General features: G+C 33.1%; 2 protein-coding genes across 3 annotated transcripts; one reads left to right on the forward strand and one right to left on the reverse strand.

Annotated features, from left to right (window-relative positions):
• The first annotated feature begins 241 nt into the window (after positions 1–241).
• LOC149570885 (disease resistance protein Roq1-like) lies at positions 242–919 on the forward strand. The gene has a single exon (XM_089815654.1). The coding sequence runs from the start codon at positions 242–244 to the stop codon at positions 917–919; it is 678 nt and encodes a 225-aa protein (XP_089671780.1).
• Positions 920–16,102: 15,183 nt separating this feature from the next.
• Positions 16,103–19,225, reverse strand: LOC149570886 (uncharacterized). Of its 2 annotated transcripts, XM_089812445.1 has the most exons (3): positions 18,722–19,225; positions 18,469–18,585; positions 16,103–18,335 (listed from the first exon to the last, which is right to left on the reverse strand). In XM_089812445.1, exon 3 carries the CDS (start codon positions 17,880–17,882, stop codon positions 16,281–16,283), a length of 1,602 nt encoding a protein of 533 aa, XP_089668571.1. In that variant the 5' UTR covers positions 17,883–18,335; positions 18,469–18,585; positions 18,722–19,225; the 3' UTR covers positions 16,103–16,280. The 2 variants fall into 2 exon arrangements, with proteins under 2 accessions (XP_089668571.1, XP_089668572.1); XM_089812446.1 differs by lacking the exon at positions 18,469–18,585 and having other exon boundaries at positions 18,722–18,987.
• Between the last annotated feature and the right edge of the window lie 4,040 nt (positions 19,226–23,265).

Below are 23,265 nucleotides of genomic sequence, written 5' to 3' on the forward strand. Positions count from 1 at the left end.
CTGCATGGCAGTGTCTGTAAGCATAGCTTATTAACAAGATCTCTGTGTTTCCATTATGCTTGGTTATTGGACATTTTTTCATATAAAAAAATACTATATTTTAGCAAGCCAAAAAAATTTCTTATCAAGATCTTTTCTTTCATAAAGTATTAGTGACAACCAAAATATAGTGTTAGCTGTCCAAAGAGAAGTTGAAACAAAAAGATCTTTGCATGTCGCCAAATACCCAGTGGGACTTCACATGCTTGTGAAAGATTTTGAAAGGGTGTGCCTTGATCAGCTTGTGGAAGATTTTGAGAGGTTGTGCCAGATGAATGAAGGCAACAAAGAGAAGGTTCAGATCGTCGACATTTTTGGAATGAGTGGGGTTGGCAAAACAACTCTGGCCAAAGAGTTGTTTAACCGAAAATGCTCCCAATATGAGCAAGCATGTTTTCTGTTCGATGTGAGGGAAGCCTATGGAAATATAAGTTTTTCTTCTTTACAAATGAAATTCATCAAAGATCTATTCCAGACAGATCCATTCCATTTTCAATCTACAGAGGAAGGAAAAACTCATATAGTGAATTGCCTAGACAGGAGCAATAGGCTAAGTTTCCTAATCGTTCTAGATGATATTGATCACCTACAGCAGTTAGATGCTCTACTTATAACAGAAATTGTAAAGAAGTTGGTTTATAGCCTTGTAATAGTTACAACTCGTGATGTGGGGGTGCTTATAAATGTAGAAATTAGTGTTGCTTATAATCTAAAAGAGGTGGATATAGACAATGCCAAAGAGTTGTTCTGTTGGCATTCCTTTGGACAATCCCGTCTAGCTGAGGGTAATGAGAATCTAGTTAACTCCTTCCTAAATGTATGCAGAGGATTACCTCTGTCACTTCAAGTTCTTGGCAGTCATGTTCGTGGCAGAGATTAGAATTATTGGAGGTTAGAATTGAATAAAGTTACCAAGACATTCCCTCGAGACACATACCAAAGCCTTAAAATAAGCTTTGATGCATTGGACTATGAGGAACAACAAATTTTCATGGATTTCGCATGTTTTTTTGTTGAAAAATCCAAGAACACTACCATGGAAGTATGGGAGGCATCAGCATGGAGCTCTTGGCATGCAATGGAAACACTTAAAAACAAGTGTCTTGTTCAAGAAATGAAAGGGCATTCATGAGAAACATTTACAGTTATAATGAGAATGCATGACCATTTGCGGGACATGGGAAGATAAATTGAAAATAGCTTGAGCCCACCGCATTTTTGGTGGCCAGGAGATAATTTACATCTGGTATGGTTATGTCTCCTCCCATTTTCTACTTCATATATATAATAATAATAATGATTGGAGAAAAAAGGATTCTAAGAGTAATGGGTTTGTTTGTTTTGCACCTTGCCATCATCCTCCTCTGAATGTTGCCCTTGGCCCTTTCACCGCAGAGATCCCCATAGAACATAGTAGGTCAAGCAAGCAGTTAGCAGATGCGGGTCTCTACCCCTCTCAATGCATCAAGTTAGCTGATGCGGGTCTCTGTAGCGCCAGATGTGGGTCTCTGCCCCTCTCAATGGTGCTGAAGTCTCTCGCCTTTCCTTTCTGAAGAACCCTGTGTCGATTTCTTTCAAATGAGCAATGTTTTTCAATTTCTTTTTTCTCTTATATCCAAATGGCATCACAATTGCGACAGCATCGGGCTAAAATTGAAAAAAAAAAGCCAAAAACACATTACATTTTCTTGCCATCACAAATTGACGTCGCAAATTGACCCCTAATGTATTAGTGTGTTAACCTTACATTCTTCTTGTATAATATCTTCCTTCTCTTTGTTAACATATTTAATAGAAGTATCTAGGCACTACTCTTTTTTTTCTCTACTAGTGTGGATGTATATAATCAGTCTTAAGAAAGTGTAAATATGTAGGATTGTCTTGTTATACAATTGGTCCTATTGGTCCTATTGATTTGGAGTTTGTTACTCAAAATTTATATAGATGCACCTCATGTCTGACATTTGCCTTGATATTACAATTTAACCTTATAGATTAGGGTTTGAGTTATCTAGAACTAGGGTTTGATTTAGATATATATAAGTAACCTTAATTTAAAGATTAAAGGGTTTCTGTTAGATCTAAGGGTTTTGGTTAAATTTAGTTCGGATTAGATTAGGGTTACGGTTAGATAGGTCCTAAGGGTTGTACATTACCTCGTTTCAATTACAGTTCAACTGTAGGGTTAAAGAGTTTTCACTTGAGTTAGAGTTAGAGTTTTCAAGTTAGGGTTAGAGTTTGAGTTAGGGTTAGGGTTATGGTTAGTGTTATCTTTTAGGGTTATAGTTAGTTTTAGGATTAAATGGAGACATTGTTTATGTTTTCTTATGATTGTTAATGTCAAGTTATGTATTTGTGTATATAATCTTTATGTTCTTATATGTATTAACTTTTATTAATTAAATGTTGTAACATGTATTCTTTAGGTCACACTAGATTTATATGTTCTTATGTACATGTATGTTATATTCTTACCTAATATGCATTAGTCTACATTCTTATATATGTATAATTTAGGATCTCCCCTTAAGACATGTCATTAAATATAGTTAATTATACTTAGATCTTAAGGCATTAAAAATAATAACATATACATAAATATGAATATTGAAAACATACATATATCTACATTTTTAACATGAACATATTTACATATATTTATGAAATAAAGTATACATTAATCTACATTCTTATGCATTTAATTTAGGATCTCCCCTTTAGACATGTCATTAAATATAGTTAATTACACTTAGATAAAGACATTAAGATCAATAACATATACATAAAAATGTGAATATTGAAAACATACATGTCTACATTTAACATGAACATATATACATATATCTATGAAATAAAATATGTACATTTTAATCTATATTTTAATGTATAATTTAGGATCTCCCCTTAAGACGTGTCATTAAATATAGTTAATTACACTTAGATTAAGGCATTAAGATGAATAACGTATATACATAAACATGAATAAGACATAAAGATGAATAACATATATAGAAACATGAATAACACATACATAAAATAAAATATTAAGACTTTAAAAGCTCAATAACACATGTACATAAACATTAATAAAAATATGAATATTGAAAACATGCATGCACATGCAACATGAACATATGTACATATACATTTTATGAAATAACATCCAAGAGATGTGTGTGTTTGTGTGTGTGTGTACACACACACACACACACACACACACACACACACACACATCTCTTGGATGTTATTTCATAAAATGTATATGTACATATGTTCATGTTGCATGTATATATATATATATACCTCGTTCTAATATTTTTTAATTTTCTACAATAATTTGTTGTTTTTTTTTTTTCTAATGTTTTTCTAATAATTCAAGTTTAATGTTTTTTTTCTAATATTTTAAAATGATTTTTTTCAAATATTTTATAATATTTTTCTAATATAAAATATTTTCTAATGTTTTTTCTAATATTTTTCTAATATTTTAAATTTATTTTTTTTGCAAAAGTTTTTTTTTTCTTTCTCCCACTAAAGTGGAACCCATTATTGTGGGTTCACCCTAATGGGTTTTCGTATTTTATCCTATAGGTCTTTGGTGATTTTTTATTAATTAAGTCAGATTAAAGATTAAATTAATGATTTAATTTATTGAAAAATTATTATGATATTTTTAATATTTAATTATATTTAATTAATTAAAAAATTTATTAAATAAAAAGAATTAAATTTAAAGATAAAATTATGAGTTTAATTTTAGAGCGTAATAATATTTATTTAATTTAATAATAATATATTTAGGAGATCATTTTTAAATAAATGCTAAATATTATTATCACTTAATAAATATTTTATCAATTAACACTTCAAAAATAAATTAAAGAATGGAAAAGATATTAATTTATTAAAGAGTTTTAAGATTGAATAAAGTATGCATGAAATTAAAATTTAATAAATTAATTAAAAAGAGAAATCAAGTAAATTTAAATAAAGATATTTTATATTGCAATAAACGTGCATGAAAACATAAAAGAAAGATAATAAAGAATTAAAGAGTTGTAAGCAAGGAGTCCTCTTGGGTGATCGCACAATTAGTGCCCCGAATTTAGGGGAGAACTCCTTATCAACAATTGAGGGTTCATTTTTGAGGGACCACAAATTTTGGAGAAGGAATTTTCAAAGAGAAGGTTTTGAGAGAAGAAATTTCTCATACAAATCTTTTGGATGTTTGCGATTTTAGCATCAGAACCAGGTAGATTCTTGTGTTTTAATTCACCCAGTTAACTACGTACTTTATTATTCATGTCTTATTCGCAACTGTGAATTGTTTATCCAATTTTCTTTGTGAAGAATATTTCAATTTGGAATTACTGGTATGTATATTGATTTCTTCTGTATACTTAGAGATTAAAATATCTTAAAATCCTCGTTCAGTAGTTTTACAAATTAGTTTTAAACCGGGAAGGGTTTTGAATTAAAAAAGAAATTTTAAATTGAAAATTCGATTGGTTGGTCGTGTTTTCGCTATCAGAGATTTGCTAGGATTGTGTTATATATATATATATATATATATATATATATATATATATATATATATATATATATATATATATATATATATATATATATATATATATATATATATATATATATATATATATATATAAGTTTGTGGGAGGGATTTTTTTTTGAATTAATTATAAAAAAGGAATTTTAAATTAAAAAAATTATTATAAAAATAAATAAATATGTATATATATTTATATAAGGGGAGGTGGGTTTACCCCACGCCCCCTCCCTGCAGCCATGATTGTTGTCTATGTAGACTGTGATTGCTACATGCGAGAATAGTTAATATTGTTGTCGGTGGCAGCAATCCAACTTGCAGTCGCACGACTATTAAAAGCCGGTGGGCTTTCAAAACATACATTTTTTTATATTAAATAATTTTCTATTATTATTTAATAATGTTATTAATAAGTTTTAATTATTAATTTAATTATTAATGAATTTATTAATAGTGTTATTAATTATTAATATTTAATAATTAATAAGACATTAGTGGAGTCTTAAATTTATTTAATTATTATTAATAAATCTCATTTTAATGAAATTGTAAATTATTTTATTTAAAATCAATGAGTATTATTTTAATATTTTAAATAAATAATTACCCTTAAGTCATTTGGAACAATAGACTTAAAATCGAATTAGGGTAATTGTGCATTTTATTTGAATAAAGAATGGGTTATATTGTAGGGGTAAACGGTGAATCTTATCTACTTTAAAACATACATTGAAACGAGAACTTTACCTTAATGTTAACTCAAAACTATATTCTTTCAAATTCAAAACAAACTATGAAACTACTATGTTATTTGTATGTTGTTTGTGTTTTGGGTTTGGGTTGACTAGAGTGTTGAATAGTTATAAGATGTCTACTAGAGGCTTGGAAGTTTTGTGTTTGTGATATTATGATGTTTTGATCTCGATCTATTAAACTCAACCATGGTAATGTGTCTAATATGCTCTATGATGAGTTTGAATTTATTGTTTGTTATCACTTTCCAGTGTTCTTGTGTGAAGCTGTGGTGAATGTTTTGACATATTTGTCTTAACCTTTTTGAGTCTTTGATCAATATTTTTGGGATGCTTTCTAGTTGCTTGTAGGGAACTGATGGGTTATTGTGAATTGTCTTTTGATGCTTTCTAGTCACTTGTATAGGACTGGGGTGATATTATATGATTATTTGATTTGTGATTTCACCAGCTTAGGGTAGGTTATCTATATGTAATGTCAAGAAGTGACTTGCAATGGAGGTCACCTGGCCTTAAGTGGTTGCCAAGGTAACCCATTGTAAGTTGTTTAATAAGTGAAAATACTACACTAAATGAGAGTAAAACGAACCTAATAAGAGTCTTTATATGTTCTCTCTCGTGCCTCGAGTGCTAGTATAAACTAGATGGGAGTAGAGAGAGCACTTGGTTGTGACCATGCATCGTTAGTATACCTTGTTAGTACGAAAGGATACTAGTGCTGCATAGAGTCACTAGGGGGCCAGGGTCAAGTTAGACTACTAGGGTAACTCTAACGTTGATTCATGCGATGACACTTGCCCACTTAGATAGTAGATTCCCTACCTATCTTTGTGTGCCTCTAGGTCTAGATGTCGATTTATCTTGGAACCTTTGAGTTAGATTACCTTTAGGGTTTCCTGGACTTAGATATTACTTTTGATTTTTGGATTGATATCCTCTTTGGGACTTGTGACTATCTCCTTAATGCGGTGGGAGTGGGACTTTTTGGGTTACCACACAATTAGGTGGTAGTGCTTTTTACTCTTACCATTGAGATCCATCCGTTGATGTCGTGGCTAGAGTTCTTTGTCTGCATTTCCTTTCATTCCATTCTTGTGAATTATGATGGATGGTTATATCTTTATGATGGATGATTTCACTTATTGTATTGTACTTTGTTTCATGGATCTGAAAGGGATGAGGTAATCTATTTTTAAAAATGTATATTCTTTTAGCCTTTCATAATCGATGACATGTACAGTGGATGATTGAACATTTCGAATTTTATTGCCGAGTGGAATTCGGAACAAATTTATATTATTTAAATGGACTTGGATTTATAATTATTCTTTCATGTGAATATGGTATTTGTTAGACTTAGTATTAATTAAATTTAAATGTGATTCAACATCTTGGGATACTTAAGAAATGTAATATGTTATGTTTGCTTATGTATGATTGTAGATTATTGCTTCCGCTACTTTGTGCTGGATGTGTATGTTATTCTTTCTTTTTAAAAAAAAGTTTGACAAACTTAGTAAAACTTTAGGTTAATTCTTTTGGATCCCTTTGGTGGGGCGTTACAACTATGAGGGTTGTGTAGTTACTTTTAATGATAAAAATTGAAAAGTTTCAAAAGGTTGCATTGAAGTAACAAAAGGTGTGAAAGCAGGCACCTTATATCTTTGTACATGTTATATTGTTCCTTCTACTTTGATTGTTTTAGAGAAAAATGAATGTTCGGGAACAATTATTGCAGTTGATAAGGGAGAACAAATAGCTACTGTAAATTTTGATACAGTGTTGTGGCACAACAGACTTGGGCACATGAGTGAGAAAGGTATGAAAGTACTTCATTCAAAACAAGTTTTACCATGTCTGAAATGTGTTAATATGGATTTCTGTGAAAGTTCTGTGTATGGAAAACAAAAGAAAGTGAGATTTGTGAAGATTGGAAGGAAAATAAAAGTGAGAAATTAGAGCTTGTGCATATAGATGTATGGGGACCAGCTTAGGTACCTTCCCTTGGTGGCTCTTATTATTATGCTACATTTATTGACGATTCAACTAGAAAAGTACGAGTTTAATTCCTTAGACAAAAATCTAATGTATTTCAAACTTTTAAGAAATGGAAATGCTTGGTTGAAATGACACTAGAAAGAAATTAAAATGTCTTAGATATGATAATGATGGTGAGTATTGCATTCATGAATTTGAATATTATTGCTCCGCTAATAGGATTCGTAGATAGAAAACTATTCCAAGGACTTTATAGAAAAATGGAGTGGCTAAATGCATGAACAAGACTATGTTGGAGCGTGCAAAAAGCATGGGGTTGCATGCAAGGTTGCTCTTAAACATGTGGGTGGACACTGTTAATACTATTATATATTTGATTAATAGAGGTCCATCTACTCCTTTGGGTTGTGGTATTCTAGAGGAAGCATGGACTTGTAAGAAGGTGAGTTATTCTTTTCTCATAACTTTTGGTTTTGAAGCATTTGCTCATATAGATTTTGAAAATAGAACCAAGCTAGAAGCTAAGTCCAAAAAATGTGTATTTGTTGGATATGGCATTAATGAATTTGGTTATAGGCTTTGGGATTTTGAAAATCATAAAATTATGAGAAGCATGGATGTAGTATTCAATGAGAAAGTGTTGTACAAAGATCTGTTGCAGCAACATGAGAAGAAAGAAAATGATTATGTACTATTGGACGATACTCCAAAAGATAATGTTCCAACAATTCTTCATATTGTGAAACAACCGCAACAAAAAATACCACACACCCCAATGAATGTTAGACAGTCAACAAGGATGAGTAGACCTCCAGAAAGATTTTCTCCTTTCTTTTATTCTATTTTACTCACTGATGCTGGTGAAACTGAATGTTATGATGAAGTTGTGTAGGTGGATACAAAGATTTAGTGGGAGTCTGCAATGAAAGAAGAAATGAACTCTTTCCTGAAAAATAAGATATGAGATTTATGCAAGTTGCCAGCAGGTAAAAAGACTTTACAGAATAAATGGGTTTACAGGTTAAAAGAAGAGGATGGAGGTAAGAAAAGATTAAAGCCAAGTTAGTTGTAAAAGGATTTTCACAGAAAAATGACATCAATTTTGATGAGATATTCTCTCCTATTGTTAAAATGACTTCTATTCGCATTGTTTTAAGTATTGTGGCTACTGAAGATTTGCATTTGGAGTAGCTTGATGTTAAAACAACCTTCCTTCATGGTGATTTGGATGAAGAGATATATATGGCTCAACCACAAGAATTTGAGGTCAGAGGTAAGGATTGAAGAAAAGTTTGTATGGCTTGAAGCAAGCACCTTAGCAATGGTATCTGAAATTTGACAGTTTTATGCATGAGCATGGATATAGTAGGTCTCATTCAGATCATTGTGTTTATTTTAAGAGGTTGGATGATGATAGCTACATTATTTTATGTTTATATGTTGATGATATGCTTGTAGCTAGGTCTAACATGGATCATATTAAGGGCTTAAAACACCAGTTAGCACATGCATTTTCTATGAAGGATTTAGAGGCAGCAAAACAAATCCTTGGTATGAAGATTTATAGAGATAGGAAGAACAAGAAATTGACATTATGTCAAGCTGATTATATTGAGAAGGTGTTGCAACATTTCTCTATGGAGAATGCTAAAGCTATCAACACACCTTTACCTGGTCATTTGAAGTTGACTAGGGAGATGTGTCCCAAGACACAAGAAGAGGAGGACAAGATGTCTAAGGTATCTTATGCTTCAACTATAGGAAACTTGATGTATGCTATGCTATGTATTAGGCCAGATATTGCACATGCAATGAGAGTCGTTAGCAAGTATATGAGTCATCAAGGAATTGAGCATTAGAATGCAATTAAATGGATTCTCAGATATTTGAGAGGTACATCTAGTAAGTTTTTACACTTTGGAGGCTCTACTACTGATTTACAGGGCTATATTGATTCAAATTTGGTAGGGAATATTGATGTCAGGTGGAGTACTACAAGTTATGTATTTACTGTTGGTGGGGCAGTTATGAGCTGGGTTTCTAGGTTACAGAAGGTTAAATCTTTATCCACTATAGAGGTAGAGTATGTTGTTGCTATAGAGGCAGCTAAGGAGTTGATATGGCTTTAGTTCTTGGAAGAATTGGGACAACCTCAGAAGGATAATTATTTGTTTATACATAATCAGAGTGTCATTCATCTTGCAAAGAATTCAGCTTTGCATTAAAAAAGAAAACACATTCAGTTGTGGTACCATTTCACTCGATCAGTTTTAGATGATGGACAGTTAAAGCTGGAGAAGATACATACAAATGATAATCTAGTAGATATGTTTACAAAGGTTGTGACAAGGGAGAAGCTAAACTCCTCTTCAACTTTAGTTGGTCTTCTAGATTGAACTAAATAAAAGAACAATAGAGTCCAGGGTAGTTTAATATATTCTAGTGGGAGCTACAGGTTTAGTAGTGCTATGATCATCTCCAAGTAGGAGATTGTTGTGATGTGGAGCCTAATCAAACTTAGAGGTTTATTTAGTGTGATTTCTCTCTAGATTATTTCTACATGGGTTTGGGGGCAGCGACCCCAAGATAGGGTCAAGGGGTAGCGTCGTGGGTGCACTCCCTATCGCAATACAAGGTGGGGCCGAGGGGCAACGCCCCTCCGAGGGTTTTTCAAGGTAGCACCCTTGAAGCCAAAAATGCCCTTACATTGTAAAAGAAATTGACTATTATTTTTCTATTATTTTAGTCCTAATTTTGTAAGCGGCAAAAACTTGTATAAAAAGGCTAAGGGTTAGGGATTTTATGATGAATGGTGATATTGTAGCTTCTTGCAGTGGTATTGAGCTGTAAGGGATTATAGATTGTAATCACTAGATAATAATAATATTGGATTTACTATTGGTGGAGGTAGCCCAAGGATTGGTTAAACCAAGTTAAATCTTGGTGTCTTATATTCTCTTTTATGCGATCTACTATATTTGCATGTAACTATTATTTTTGTTTGAGGTTAACCCTAACACAATATGCTTCAGTTTGAAGTTCTCATTAGCAAACCTAGTTCCATAGATGGACTCTCTACCTCTTCCATGTCCAAGGGTAAAATCTCCACATGATGCCTTTGAATTATCGACATTCAATGATTCATTCTACACATTTAGAAGATCTCAAGAATCATTCATAGTACAAAATTGTAATGGATGCAACAAAAAGTTTCTCATGTCTATATTATAATGTTTCGAGCATATTCATATGTGGAGTGTTTTCCTTAATCGTGTCCTTCAGTTTTATAAGAGTTTATCTAAGAGAGCATGTTTGCATTGACACCAGTGACAATATTTCCTATGTATTCTTAAATAGCACCATTTAAAGAAAGTAGAATAGCTATCCATGTACTAATTGTTGACTACCTATCACACACTTAAACCCTCATAAAATTCCTTTGCAATAATTGATACATGAAAATTAAAATCCTAATCAACTATTCTACATTCATGAATTAGTAAAGTATTCTAAATGCACTAACAATTGGTGTAATTAAATAGATATCAATAAAGGTCTTCTATCTTTGGACCTTAGTGGACTTAACAACTTGTCGCATGATCATCTTAACTACCAAGAAATTGAAACAATTGTTTTAAGCTCTTAAGTCGTGTAGAAATCTTTTTATTAAAATTTTGTGTACCATTTAAGAGCTTACATTAACAAAGTCATTTTTGGTATTATTTCATTTTTTCAATTAAAAACAAGTGCCACATAGTGGCTTAATACTTGCCTCGTATTAGACAAAAGCCTACAACACAATGGTAAATTGTGAGCCTCTTATTGAAGAGGTCTTGGGTTCAAATCTACTCACGATTACACTTAATAAATAATAATAATAGATAATTACAACACATAATAATTAATCTTGGCTCTGGACTCTTACCAACCAAAAAAAATAAAAGATACTTGCCTTGTAATTAGTTATAGTTTAATTTTATATATAAATTTAGTTGTTGTTATATTTTTAAATTATAATATAAATCATATTCTATCTTATTTTAGTAGTTGTTATATATTTTTAATTATAATATAAAATATATTCTATTTCAGTTTGAAATTTTTAATGTGAAATCTAATATTAAATCTAACCTTAAATATTATGCCAATTAATTTACTATGTAAAATTGTTTCATTTTGACAAAAGAAAATTTCATGAAATATTATGGAAATTAAATTTATATTTTTAAATGTTGTTCGTGGTGGCCAAAAGTTGCATTGGAGAGAGAGAGTGGTTGCTAAAAATGTGTATATAAGACTCAATACCTTAAGGCAATAAGATCACAATAAATTATTTTTTATAATTTATAAATTTAACAAATATGCAACTATACAAAAAGATATTTGTACAATATAATTAAGAAATAATTGATTTTGATTGGTATAAATGAGAATTCAAGAAGGTAAATTATTGGAGCCTCTACCTAATCTATAGATATTGAAAAATGCATAAGAAACCTAAGAGAATTATTAGACAAAACAAGAAGGAAAATTGTATATATCAAATTAAATTTAATAATAAAAAGACATGTCACAACTAAAAGCTTAAACCTCGTAACTTTTCAATTCAAACCTATCTACAATAAATAATTAAATAAATAAATAGTGGGGCTGCAATGACTACTATGCCACTTGTATTATTATTATTTTTAATCTCCATTCATTCTTTTGTTATTGAACAAAGTATATTTATTATGTGGTATCTAAAAAAGTTAATATTTCTTACAATAGGCATCATATGAACTTATGCCTCTTAATAACTCAAATTCGAGAAACTAGCCATTGCCGCCCAAAAAATATTCCCGTGGAACGAACATTTTAATGGGACAAATTTGGACTTACAAATTAGAAACTGTAGATGCACCAAATTAGCTTAAAGGGCTATTAGATCATTTCCCTAACTTAGAAATTATAATTCAAAAATAAAATGTTCCTCACCATAACAAGGCCTGCGATTAAAATCAAAATACCTGATATAAAATACATATAAACATAGGCAATCATTGAACCTATTTTCTATGAATAGAAATATCCAAGGCTCCTTCAAAAGGCAGCCCTTGAAGTGATAGTTAGAAACCCTGAACATTAAAAATGCGTTGAAGTGCAGATACAATAAAAGTAGAATAAAACAAACTAAGCGGGATGCGTTTCATGGGATCTCATTATAAATCATGAGATGCACAAGCAGGTTTCAGTCGAGTTTTCCGATTAAGAAGTATATCTGTCATTCAAAAGTAGAAAAGTTGGCACCACTCGAGTATGAGACAGCATTTTGTCCATTGGAAACGTTTCTTTTTATACAGAGTATCTCCTGAAAATGTCTTGGAATGCTCGAATTTGTACATCTGTCAAAAAGGTTAGACCGCAATTACACCAGTAGCATAAATCTAGGTAGTCTACTACTGAAGAGAGAGACAAGCATGTGAAAACAAAATAAAGTTTAATTAATACAACAGAGAAGAGCACGAGTATCTGCGCATATTTACTTTGTGTATTTGTAGAGGCTAAAATATATTTCGGATTTCAAGGATTTGTTTTATCTTCTTTACATGGCAGTGGGCACTTTAAAATTTTATTTCTTGCGTTCTGAGTGTTAATGCTATTCTTTTTGAACGGCTCCGTCTATTTTTGTCTGTATATTCTTTAGACAAAAATGCATTTTTGAATTTTTTTCTTCATAATCTACATATTTTATAATTAAAAATAGCAAATATTTTTAATTACAAATTACTTTACTTTTAAAAATCTGAAAAAATAAAATATTTGACTTCTAGTGTAGTCGGTCTGAAAGACTGCTGAATGCTAATGAAACCCTTTTAAGAGAGCATAAGTGTCTAAAGGTCAAACAGTGATTGTGGCCCAATACTCACTACTAAATTCTCAGTATTTATGGATAAATATCCAGTAATTCTGTACAAATGTTCTAAATTTAGTACACAAATGAATCAATTATGAACCAAAAAAACCTGAAAATAATTGGCACACATGTAAAAAAAAATATTTATTTTTAAGACTCCTTCAATATAATGATCGGGGTCTAAATGTATATGAGTTCTCTTCCTCTATGATATTTGCCTATCATGGGTTTATGACATATGTCAGTCACTCTCCGAGGCCTTTCATTTTTCTAAGTAGCCCTGATGACCGAATCTCCCAGTGCAGGTGCCCAAATCAGAAGTACAAAAATAATTCGAAGGAAAAAGTAGTGCAATAATGCTGGCATTGCCACATTCAAGCATCATTACAAGTTATATATGCCACTTGCCACATCCGGTAATTTGTGCACTGGGAATGGGAAATTGAAATACACACAATGATTACCATGCACAAAGCATACTGTTTATCAATTAAACGATTACAGTGCAGTTTGATTGACAAGGCAAATTATTGTGTTATTGAAGACCATCATAGCTGTTTGACAAGTTATCTATATCAAAACTAACATGGGACACAAGACGATTGGAAAATCTTTCACAAAATCATTTACATGGACAATGGGCATCATTGAGAATTCATGCATCGTGTGTTGGCGGGAAACTATTAAGATCCGCCAGATGTTTCAATGAAGGATTGTGAAGCCTCAAACCAAGCTGAGAAATGTCTCATGGTTTTTGATAAGGTGGAGCCTTGTGACCCCTAGCTTGCTGGATGAAACTTCTGAATACGACCTTTGGTTATGCTTGATGACCTGTAGCTGTAATTTCCGTCTGACATGTAATTTTTCCAATATGACAAAACAATTCATATATTTGAGCTAGGGGACCTCTGACATGTAATGTGACAAATTAAAGTCATTTTTAAGGAGGTGCCCTCGAGAAGTTCAAAGGCTTCTAGGCTTTTGGATGCCGGTGGCATGGACTTCAATTATATTTGTTGTAAAAAAGAGATCCAATGAGATTCTTGTAAGTTGACTGTCTAGTCTGAAAGGGTTGGTTAAGGGTTGCAAGCTTTGGGTTTAACTGTGGAGGAAACTCCGTAGTTAAGCGCGCTCAGGCTGGAGTAGTACTGGGATGGGTGACCTCCCGGGAAGTCCCGGTGCTTCACCCCTGTGAGCATCACCTAGATCCAATGAGTGCTAAGTGTTCCATTTATTCTCATGAGAGATGGATTCATGTTGAATCACTACTCATGAAACATGGGTCATCGAGTTTGACTCAAAAATCACACAGTTAAATCTTGATATTCACATCACAATTTGACTAGCTGTGGAAATCATCTCCTACTTATCAATTGATGAGCTTAAGGGGCTTTCTAATGAATGGTTCATAAGGCACAACACTTGGTGAAGGTTTTGCAAATGGGGTTGCAAGCTTTGTGTTTAACTGTGGAGGAAACTCCGTAGTTAAGCGCGCTCAGGCTGGAGTAGTACTGGGATGGGTGACCTCCCAGGAAGTCCCGATGCTTCACCCCTGTGAGCATCACCTAGATCCAATGAGTGCTAAGTGTTCCATTTATTCTCATGAGAGATGGATTCATGTTGAATCACTACTCATGAAACATGGGTCATCGAGTTTGACTCAAAAATCACACAGTTAAATCCTGATATTCACATCACAGGTTGGTTAAGTTGTTTTTAAGTATTTTTATATCAAATTTACTGAACAGAGCACAAGGCTTAAACTGATATTTCTTTAGTTTGGAATCAAGGAACGAGAAATATGTATTCATTCTACCAAAATCATCTAAGATATGATTCCTACTTATGAAATTAGAAGCTCCCACCAAACAAGACCTGATCTTTGCTGGCCTCATTCAGAAACAATTCACTTCAGTGATCAATTATAATAAACCCATTGCCATGATTTGATGATTGAAAATAAACCTTTCATTTTCTAGCTAGGGGCTCTTCAAAGCTCAAAAAGTTTAAAAGCTAATTTTAACCATATAGCAATTAGGATTTTCAGCTGAACAGCATTAAGAAGCTTTTCAAGGAAGAAAGATTATACAAAACAGTTAGTCCTAATACAGATCCACAACAAAAGGAACAATCTTAATACAGATCCACAACAAGAGGAACAATCTGAATAAATTTCAGCAGGCTGCTTTAACGGACCTTTGGTCCTTTATACCAGTTGTCTCGTGGACATCATCAAAACCCTTTCATTTCATTTCAATGCTAGAAATTATTCTTGTTGAGCAAATAAGTTTTTTATTACAGTTATTAATGTTAATTGACTGTTTGGTCTGAAGTTGGGTTCGATGGTCAAGTTGTGGTTGTTGAGGGCCTTCCAAATAATAAGGTTCTTGATCTTCTCCAGCTTTGGCTTTGTCATCATGAGATAGATGTGGTACATATCTTATCACAATCAGTTCAAAGTTTGAAACCAAAAAGGATGCCCCACAACTCAAGTATTTGGATAACGTTTATTGCTGTACATTGTCGAAGAGAATCCTAAGACAAACTGCTATTGATATCTAATAGACACAACAAAATTGTTTGAGTTGGAGTTAAATTGCGTCATCCATTGATTTCGTGTACCAATCTGCAAGTTGCTCAAGTAGTTTGTTCTACAATAAAATCATGCAGCATGGATTAAAAACAAATATACAGAGAACTTCATGTTTCATCCATGACAGTACGAATCAAGATAAAATCTGATGCTGTGTCCATGAAAAAGCTGTTCGAAACTTTTGCTTGCAACCTTTTTCGATAAAAATCCAGATGCAAAAATGAAAATAGACACGCCTTCAGACGTAATATTGCATATAAGAAAATATACACATTATATATTATGCCGGTAAGTAATACAGATGTAAAGAGCATTCAAGTCTCTCCCCAGACTGTAAGCAGAAACTACATATTACAACAGAAGTTTCTTTCTTTTCACTGCAATCTCGGGTCATCCTTCAAGAGACTCGAATTAAACATTACAAAACACAACTTCTCAACTGCACAGTGAAGGGCGAGTGAATTTCTGTGGATCATTTAATGGGCGCTGATTAGGAGATGTGAAGTAGGGTGTAGATGGAGCTGTATTGAAAGGTGTAGAAGGACTGGTAACATTGGAGCTGCTGTTTGAGCCCGGCTTTGTTATTCCATTGGAAATCCTTGGGCTTGGGGTAGTAAGTCCCTTCCAGCATGGTGATTCTCTTGGGAGGGTTTGAAGGCCCGGCTGATTAAACAGGGAAACAAATGCTCTTCTCTCCATTAACGTTGGCCGCCTCTCAAGATGATTTGGTACTGCCACCGTGGGAGGAGATCTTGGAGGTCTTTGAAGATGACAATAAGTATGTTTTTCCCTAGAACTATATGAAGATGGAGAGCTACATTTTGACGATGAGGACGAAGGAGAAGACTTTGATGAGGACATGGCACTGCTTATTCCAGATCTATATTGACCCATGCTTCTAAGGAATGCAGAGGGGTCATTTGGAGCCTTCATTGGAGTCAGTGGGGGCGTGCCAGGAGGAGTTTCGGATGGAGTGAGAAGTGATGGGGAGGATATGGGTGTGCCAAATGGTGTTTCAGTTTCAAGCGAGTCGCTACTAGGACCGCTGGACTTGTTGATTCCAGATAATCCATCCACATTGCAGCAAAATTCATTACTATCAACCTCATATATGGGATTTGAGACGGAGACCAGTTGAGGAGATTGAAATTGAACACTAATGGAGGCTTGTTCATTAGGTGAACTAGTCCCGGACCTACTATGATTAGGTGAACTAGACCCAGAGCTACTACAAGCTTGGTTCTTAGGAGAACTGGACCTGGAGCAGAAGCTAGGAGATACAGAAACAGAAATTGGTCTGGATGGTGAAGAGGAAGATGACCGGTGAGCAGGAGAAGATGGAAAACTCGGTGAAGATTGAGGTGAATCTGTACATGCCCTTGACATGTTATGGTTCATTGGCGCAATAAGACCGTGGCGGGGGACACACTTGGTAGACATTGACCTGAAAAGCTGTGGCTGCTGGATTAGCCCAATAGAGTAAGGAAACTGATTTAAATGCTGCCGATGTTGCCATTGTTGTTTATGTTGCCATTGCTGTTGCTGATGTGGCCAATGCTTCTGCTGATGTTGCTTTGGGGACTCTGATTCTAATGCCATCTTTGAAGGTGAAGAATGCGAATGAAACGAGGCATTCTCATTGCTCTTCTCATCCTTGTGTTTAGGATGCTCCTCAAAATCCATGTCTTCTTTAGTCTCTTCCTTGATTGTGAACAAGAAATTAGGGTTCCTGAACACACTATGCATGTACAAGTTGTCATAGTCATCCCCGCCTTCTGGCCCCATGGGGAATAGCTTTGCTACAATTTCTGCCTCTGCCGCGGATTCAGAGTAACCCCCAAATGATCCAACCAGAGCTGCTTCATGAGCGAAGTCGCCCCTTTCTGAGCAGTACTCTGTACCTATTCGGCTCACTCTTCTGCTAAGGAAACCATACTTCTTCCAGAAGAAGACATAGTAGAGCTCTCCTAGGAGCACCAACACAAAGCCACCGAACACAATGCTCAGCCCAATGCCAAGTGATCCAAGTGCGGCCATTGCGAGAATGTACCCTCCTCCTTTATACTGAACTCACAATATCATGCCTCACATGTCATGCAACAACGCATAGTTTAGTCGGTATGAGATACACATTATCACAGACTACTACATTCCACTCTTCTGCCATCTTCAACATATTCCACTCACTATTGGGTAGCAGCTATACCCGGAACCAGTTTTTTCACATATACACTTTCTTTATCAGTCCAATGACCACCACTAAGTCCATATTTTGGACATATAAAGGCTCTTGAGGGGCCGACAAATCAAGGGTAAGCACAATACAATACCATTAACAATAGCACAAGGTATGCACCTCCACCATTTTAAATCCTTTGAGATACTGCCCAATACTAAAAATCTCCCTGCTCAAATCACTACCAAGCAGACTCTAACTCTGCGCGCGTCTTGCAAACTTGAAACTTCTGGTATGCTCAAATACACAGAGTTCTACAGGTGTAACAAATACAAGCATTAACTATCAAATGCTTCAAGAAATGACCTTAACTAGCAAATACTTCAATAAATAACCTTAAATAGCAAATATCTCTACACCAAACTACAGAAAGTTCATGATTCTCACTCTAAAATGCCTTGAAGACCTCAGGTTGCTTAAACATTGTTAAATAACACTGGCATCGCATAACTCCATAACTTTCTGTTTCAGCTCAGCTCCTAGGATACCTAAAGATGCCCCTTGCTGAACCGTGCAGAAAGTAAGCCAAATAACTTTTGCAGTAAAAGCAATACTGCCCAAGGCGACAAAACAGAAAAGGCAAGCATGGAGAGTCAAAAAAGCTTAAGATTTACTAATAGATTCAAATAAACAAACTCACCTTAACAGCAGTTTTTAGGGCTCCATCCCACTAAACTCCGCACAGTCTCCTTTGTGTACCAGGAGTACATCCATCCTGAAGTAATGAACTAAAATGAAAGTTTGCAATCACACGATTTCCCCTTCCTGATAAAATGGAAGACACGGAAAAACACTGCAGGGCAAAAGAGTGGCCCCTTTTCCCCCTTCTATGTTGTCAGAGCACTCGCCAACTTGGCTTCATCGAACAGGGATTGTTGTTCGCAAAAACTATGCGCGCACGCATCTACCCATTTCACTAAAATAATCATGATAAATACAAAACTGTGCCTGCACATTGCCCGATGAAAACTAAACAAAACTACAACTGTTAAAAGGAGATAGAAAATCCTACGGTCTACAGGGATATCTGACACTGTGCCTTGGTTAAGGCACTTGCTACAGTCTAAATTTCAGAATTGTCCCAATGCAAGTTCACAAGAAAACCCGCCTTCGAAAATTTTACTCATTCCTTTTCCCCACGGCTATTTACATCCCAACGGGAGGATTTTGCGTTTTTAACGATTTGATTGGCAATATGATTACTGTAAATTTCAAGGGCGTCTGACGGTATCTGTGCATAATTACAGTCGAATAAAAATTGGAAATGCATTTCAGGCCAAATGGGAAATTCTGAGCAGACAGTAAAAACTTCTGAAAGTGCGAGTCATTCATGTTCCCTGCTTTAGCCATGAACTGTCTAGCATTTTAAGGACAATGTGGGAAATCGTCATAAGAATTATAAAATTGACAGAGAGTGAATCGTCAAATTTGAAGCGCCAGTGAAGATTAAACTAATCAGGTGTATTTTTAGTTTAGGTTGAAATTGTGTACAAATTTTTTAATCATCAACATTTCAGATCATATTCTACCAGTCATCATGAGAATGAAAGAGTCACGATTAAAATTGTTATTATTTAAAATTAGATCTTATTAACATGGTTAGATGAACTATTAGTAAAGAAAAGTACGAGGACCCATTTAGATTAAACTGATACCTATTTATTATTGGATCTCATTTAATATGGTTAGATGAACTATTAGAAAAGATACTAGGAAGACAAAACTTACATGTCTTTGGTAGCAGAGAAGTTGAAATCAAGTAAAATTTTATAATAGACTGTACATTACATAATGATATCTATAAGCAGTTTGAAGGAAATTAGAAGGTAAATAGTTTAAACTAGAAGAGAAATGTTGGCATAGAAAGAAATAAGAAAATATGTTATTGTAGCTTTTTGTTTCTTATGTTGTAGATCATTAAAATTCTTCATTTTTTTCATTTATATTTAAAATCTAGTTAAGCTAATTTAATTTTGTATTTAAAAAGTTGTTTTAGATTAAGAACTATTTCTCAATCTTTAAAGTTGTTTTATTCGTAAATTAAAAATGATATTAACAATTTCAATTTATTATAAAGAAGTTTCTTCATTTATGAGAAATTAGATATCAAACATGCATTTAAAGTTCAGTTATATAATTTTTAAAAAAATATTATTTTAATTATTAAATATTCAATTGATATATTATCTACTATTGAATAGTTGTATATATCAATAGCAAACTAATAGGCATAAAACATATTTAACTAGTGAGATTTTTCTACTTAATCTTTTGGAGATTTAGGTGGGGGCTAATAATCAAGCCTTTGATGAGGACTAAAGCTTTTAAGAAGAAGCTTTATCTCTAGAACAATATTTCCTATTTTAGTGTATAAAAGAAGGATTTATTTTTCTATATTTATATATAAGCTTTTATTGAAGGTGTTCATTAATATTTTTGTAAATGTTATTTTTAAATTATTTGATTTGGAAATTGTGTGAGATAAAAAATTAATTAGCTTAATTAAGGTTTTTGTTTTAAAAATAATTTAAATTTATGATTAGATTGATAAATTTGTTGGAGGTAAAACTGATTTTATATTACTTAAAAAGAATGGAAAATGTATATATTTATTAGCTTAATATATTCTTATAATTCACACACATACTTTCAAATTTAGTTGTGTATGGATTCTTTGGGTCATACTATATGATCATGTATAATTGTTTTGGGTCACGCTATATGATCATGTATTCTTATTTGAAATCCATGTTTTGATAGATTTCTAGACTTGTGAAAGCATGAGAAAATGAACATGGACAATGAAATTTTTTAGGGTCAATTGGTCCACAAAGTGTCATGTCTAGCATAAATGAATTTTGTTCTTTGTTAGAAAATAATATAGTTCATATTTGTGATTAGATTGAATGAATTTGGTTGTAAAGATAACTAACTAAATACATTTTTTAAACGATGAAAATAACACATCTAATGTCAAAATAGGTCAGCTATTTTTGTTCAAATCTAGAGTTCTAGTTAATAAAATATTAGAAAATACCTTTTTTAAAAGGCTTTGTAAAATACACTACAATATACACACGGGATGGTTTTTTAAAGACCAATTGGCTCACAAAGTGTCATGTTTAAGATAAAGACATTTTTAAACACATCTATTAAAGTATTCTAACAACGTCTTCAACCCATGAATTTTGATGATATATTAGTTTGTAAGAACCCATGTGATTCTAACTGCAATAAAACTATATTGATAGATATTGTATTGTTTGTGTTTGGTTTTGAATGTATTTATGCTTATGTTTTTGGATTTTGAATTTATAAAGATAATTGACAATAAACCTATACACTTTGCACAAGATATAAACTGAAATTGAATGAATTTTTTTTGAGAGTTGGAAGTGATCTTTATTCCCTTTAAGAATATATATATATATATATATATATATATATATATATATAAACTCAAATTTGCACAAGCATATCTGAAAGGATAAGATAATTACTTGCATTGAAAATTTGAAATATAACTCACAATAATGTAACTTCTAATATAAGTGTACAAATAATTGTTTCTCCCTCTTGATAATGGCCCTAATTACTTTGTTACAGCTAACCACTCGAGATATGACAATAAATGGCTCAAGAGATAGGTGTTTATGTTGAGATTATACCATCGCTGCAAGTGTAATGGCACTTCCTAATGTTCGGTATGTGTTTTCCAAGTGCAGATTTGAATACATGTATGTGTCTGTGTCTGTGTGTCTGTGTGTGTTGGTGTAAATAATTATTCACTATTTACACTTACTTAAGTTTACTTAGGTTAATGCATTTTTTTAATATTTATTTATTAGTCACCTAGGAGTATGTGCACTCTTATGAGTTGTCATGTTGACAACACAGGAGTTAGCACACTAATTAAGCACATGGTGTCTACAACCTTGTCATTCTTATTTACTCATCTAGAATGATGGATAAGGCATGTGCTTAGTTGTCATAATGCTTATCTTATCTCCTGGTTCTTTCTAAAGACATTCTAGGTGCTTCCTAAGAGGCCTTTATATACAGGCACTCCTAGTGTGTTTGCATATCACATACTGAATAGAGCAATGTATTAGGACATACTCTAATTAATTGATCATATCTATTTTTGGTCTACAATTGTGATTGTGTTTGAGTTCTTAGTTCCTGGGTGAATTTTTTCCTTAAGCAAATTCTTACATGGTATCAGAGCTATACCAAATTCTTACATGGTATCAGAGCTCTTGGAGATTTTCTCATCAGCACCTTAGCCCGAATCCAGAATATTAAAGAAATTGGGAGTGTCTAGAACTAGATTTGACCTCACCATTGCATCTAAAATGTTGATTCAGTGAAAATTGGCTATAAACTCGGCTACCTTGGCCCAAAGTCGATTATGAGGAAAAATTTTTTGCAAACCGGAACCCAAAAGATAGATTTGCAGCATTGGTATGATCATTTCAAATTTGTACATTTAATTTTCAGATCTGCATCTCTGCTATTTTTTTCGGATCTACATTATTTTCTAGATTTTTTTTGGCTATAGGACCATAGGAGATATTTTTTGTAGGTGAAGATTGGAGCTTGTTGGTGCAAATCATATATCTGTATCACATTCAGAAGGTCCAAAAACCCCCAAATTGGATTTTGTTTCATCCAAATCAGACATCTGAGGCAAAATCTAGAGCCATTTGTTTTTTGGAGGCACGGTGGCAATTTAGAAAAAATAATAGTAGTAGTGATTTTCAAACAATGATATCTCCCTCATACAGACTCCTTTTTGTGAGCAATTTTTTTTGTTTTGGGGTAGGATTTCATGATCTACACATTGGTGCAGGAAGTTTGACATCTCTATTCCTGAATTTTTCTACAACTCACAAATTTTGATTTTTGCCGCTTAAAATGCTTAGTACAGGCTCATCTGGAATCCAAATTAGGTTTCATTTTTTTTAAAGTGCATTTTATTTTGTCTACTTTCTAGATCTGAAATCATATTATAGGTTTTGTAGATAAAAATACTGCTTTCAAAAATAGGCCCTAAATTGGCAAGTGGCTATCAAGTGCCTAAATCATACATTAGGGGCGGGGGGGGGTCTTTCATTCATTATTCTTATTTTTTGGAGGTTACATTGATTAGTCCATCATGGAAGAGGTAGATTTGATTTACTT

This window comes from Cupressus sempervirens, chromosome 2 (genome assembly GCF_028749045.1).
Source record: "Cupressus sempervirens isolate cs-2001-9-10 chromosome 2, ASM2874904v1, whole genome shotgun sequence".
NCBI lineage: Eukaryota > Viridiplantae > Streptophyta > Pinopsida > Cupressales > Cupressaceae > Cupressus > Cupressus sempervirens.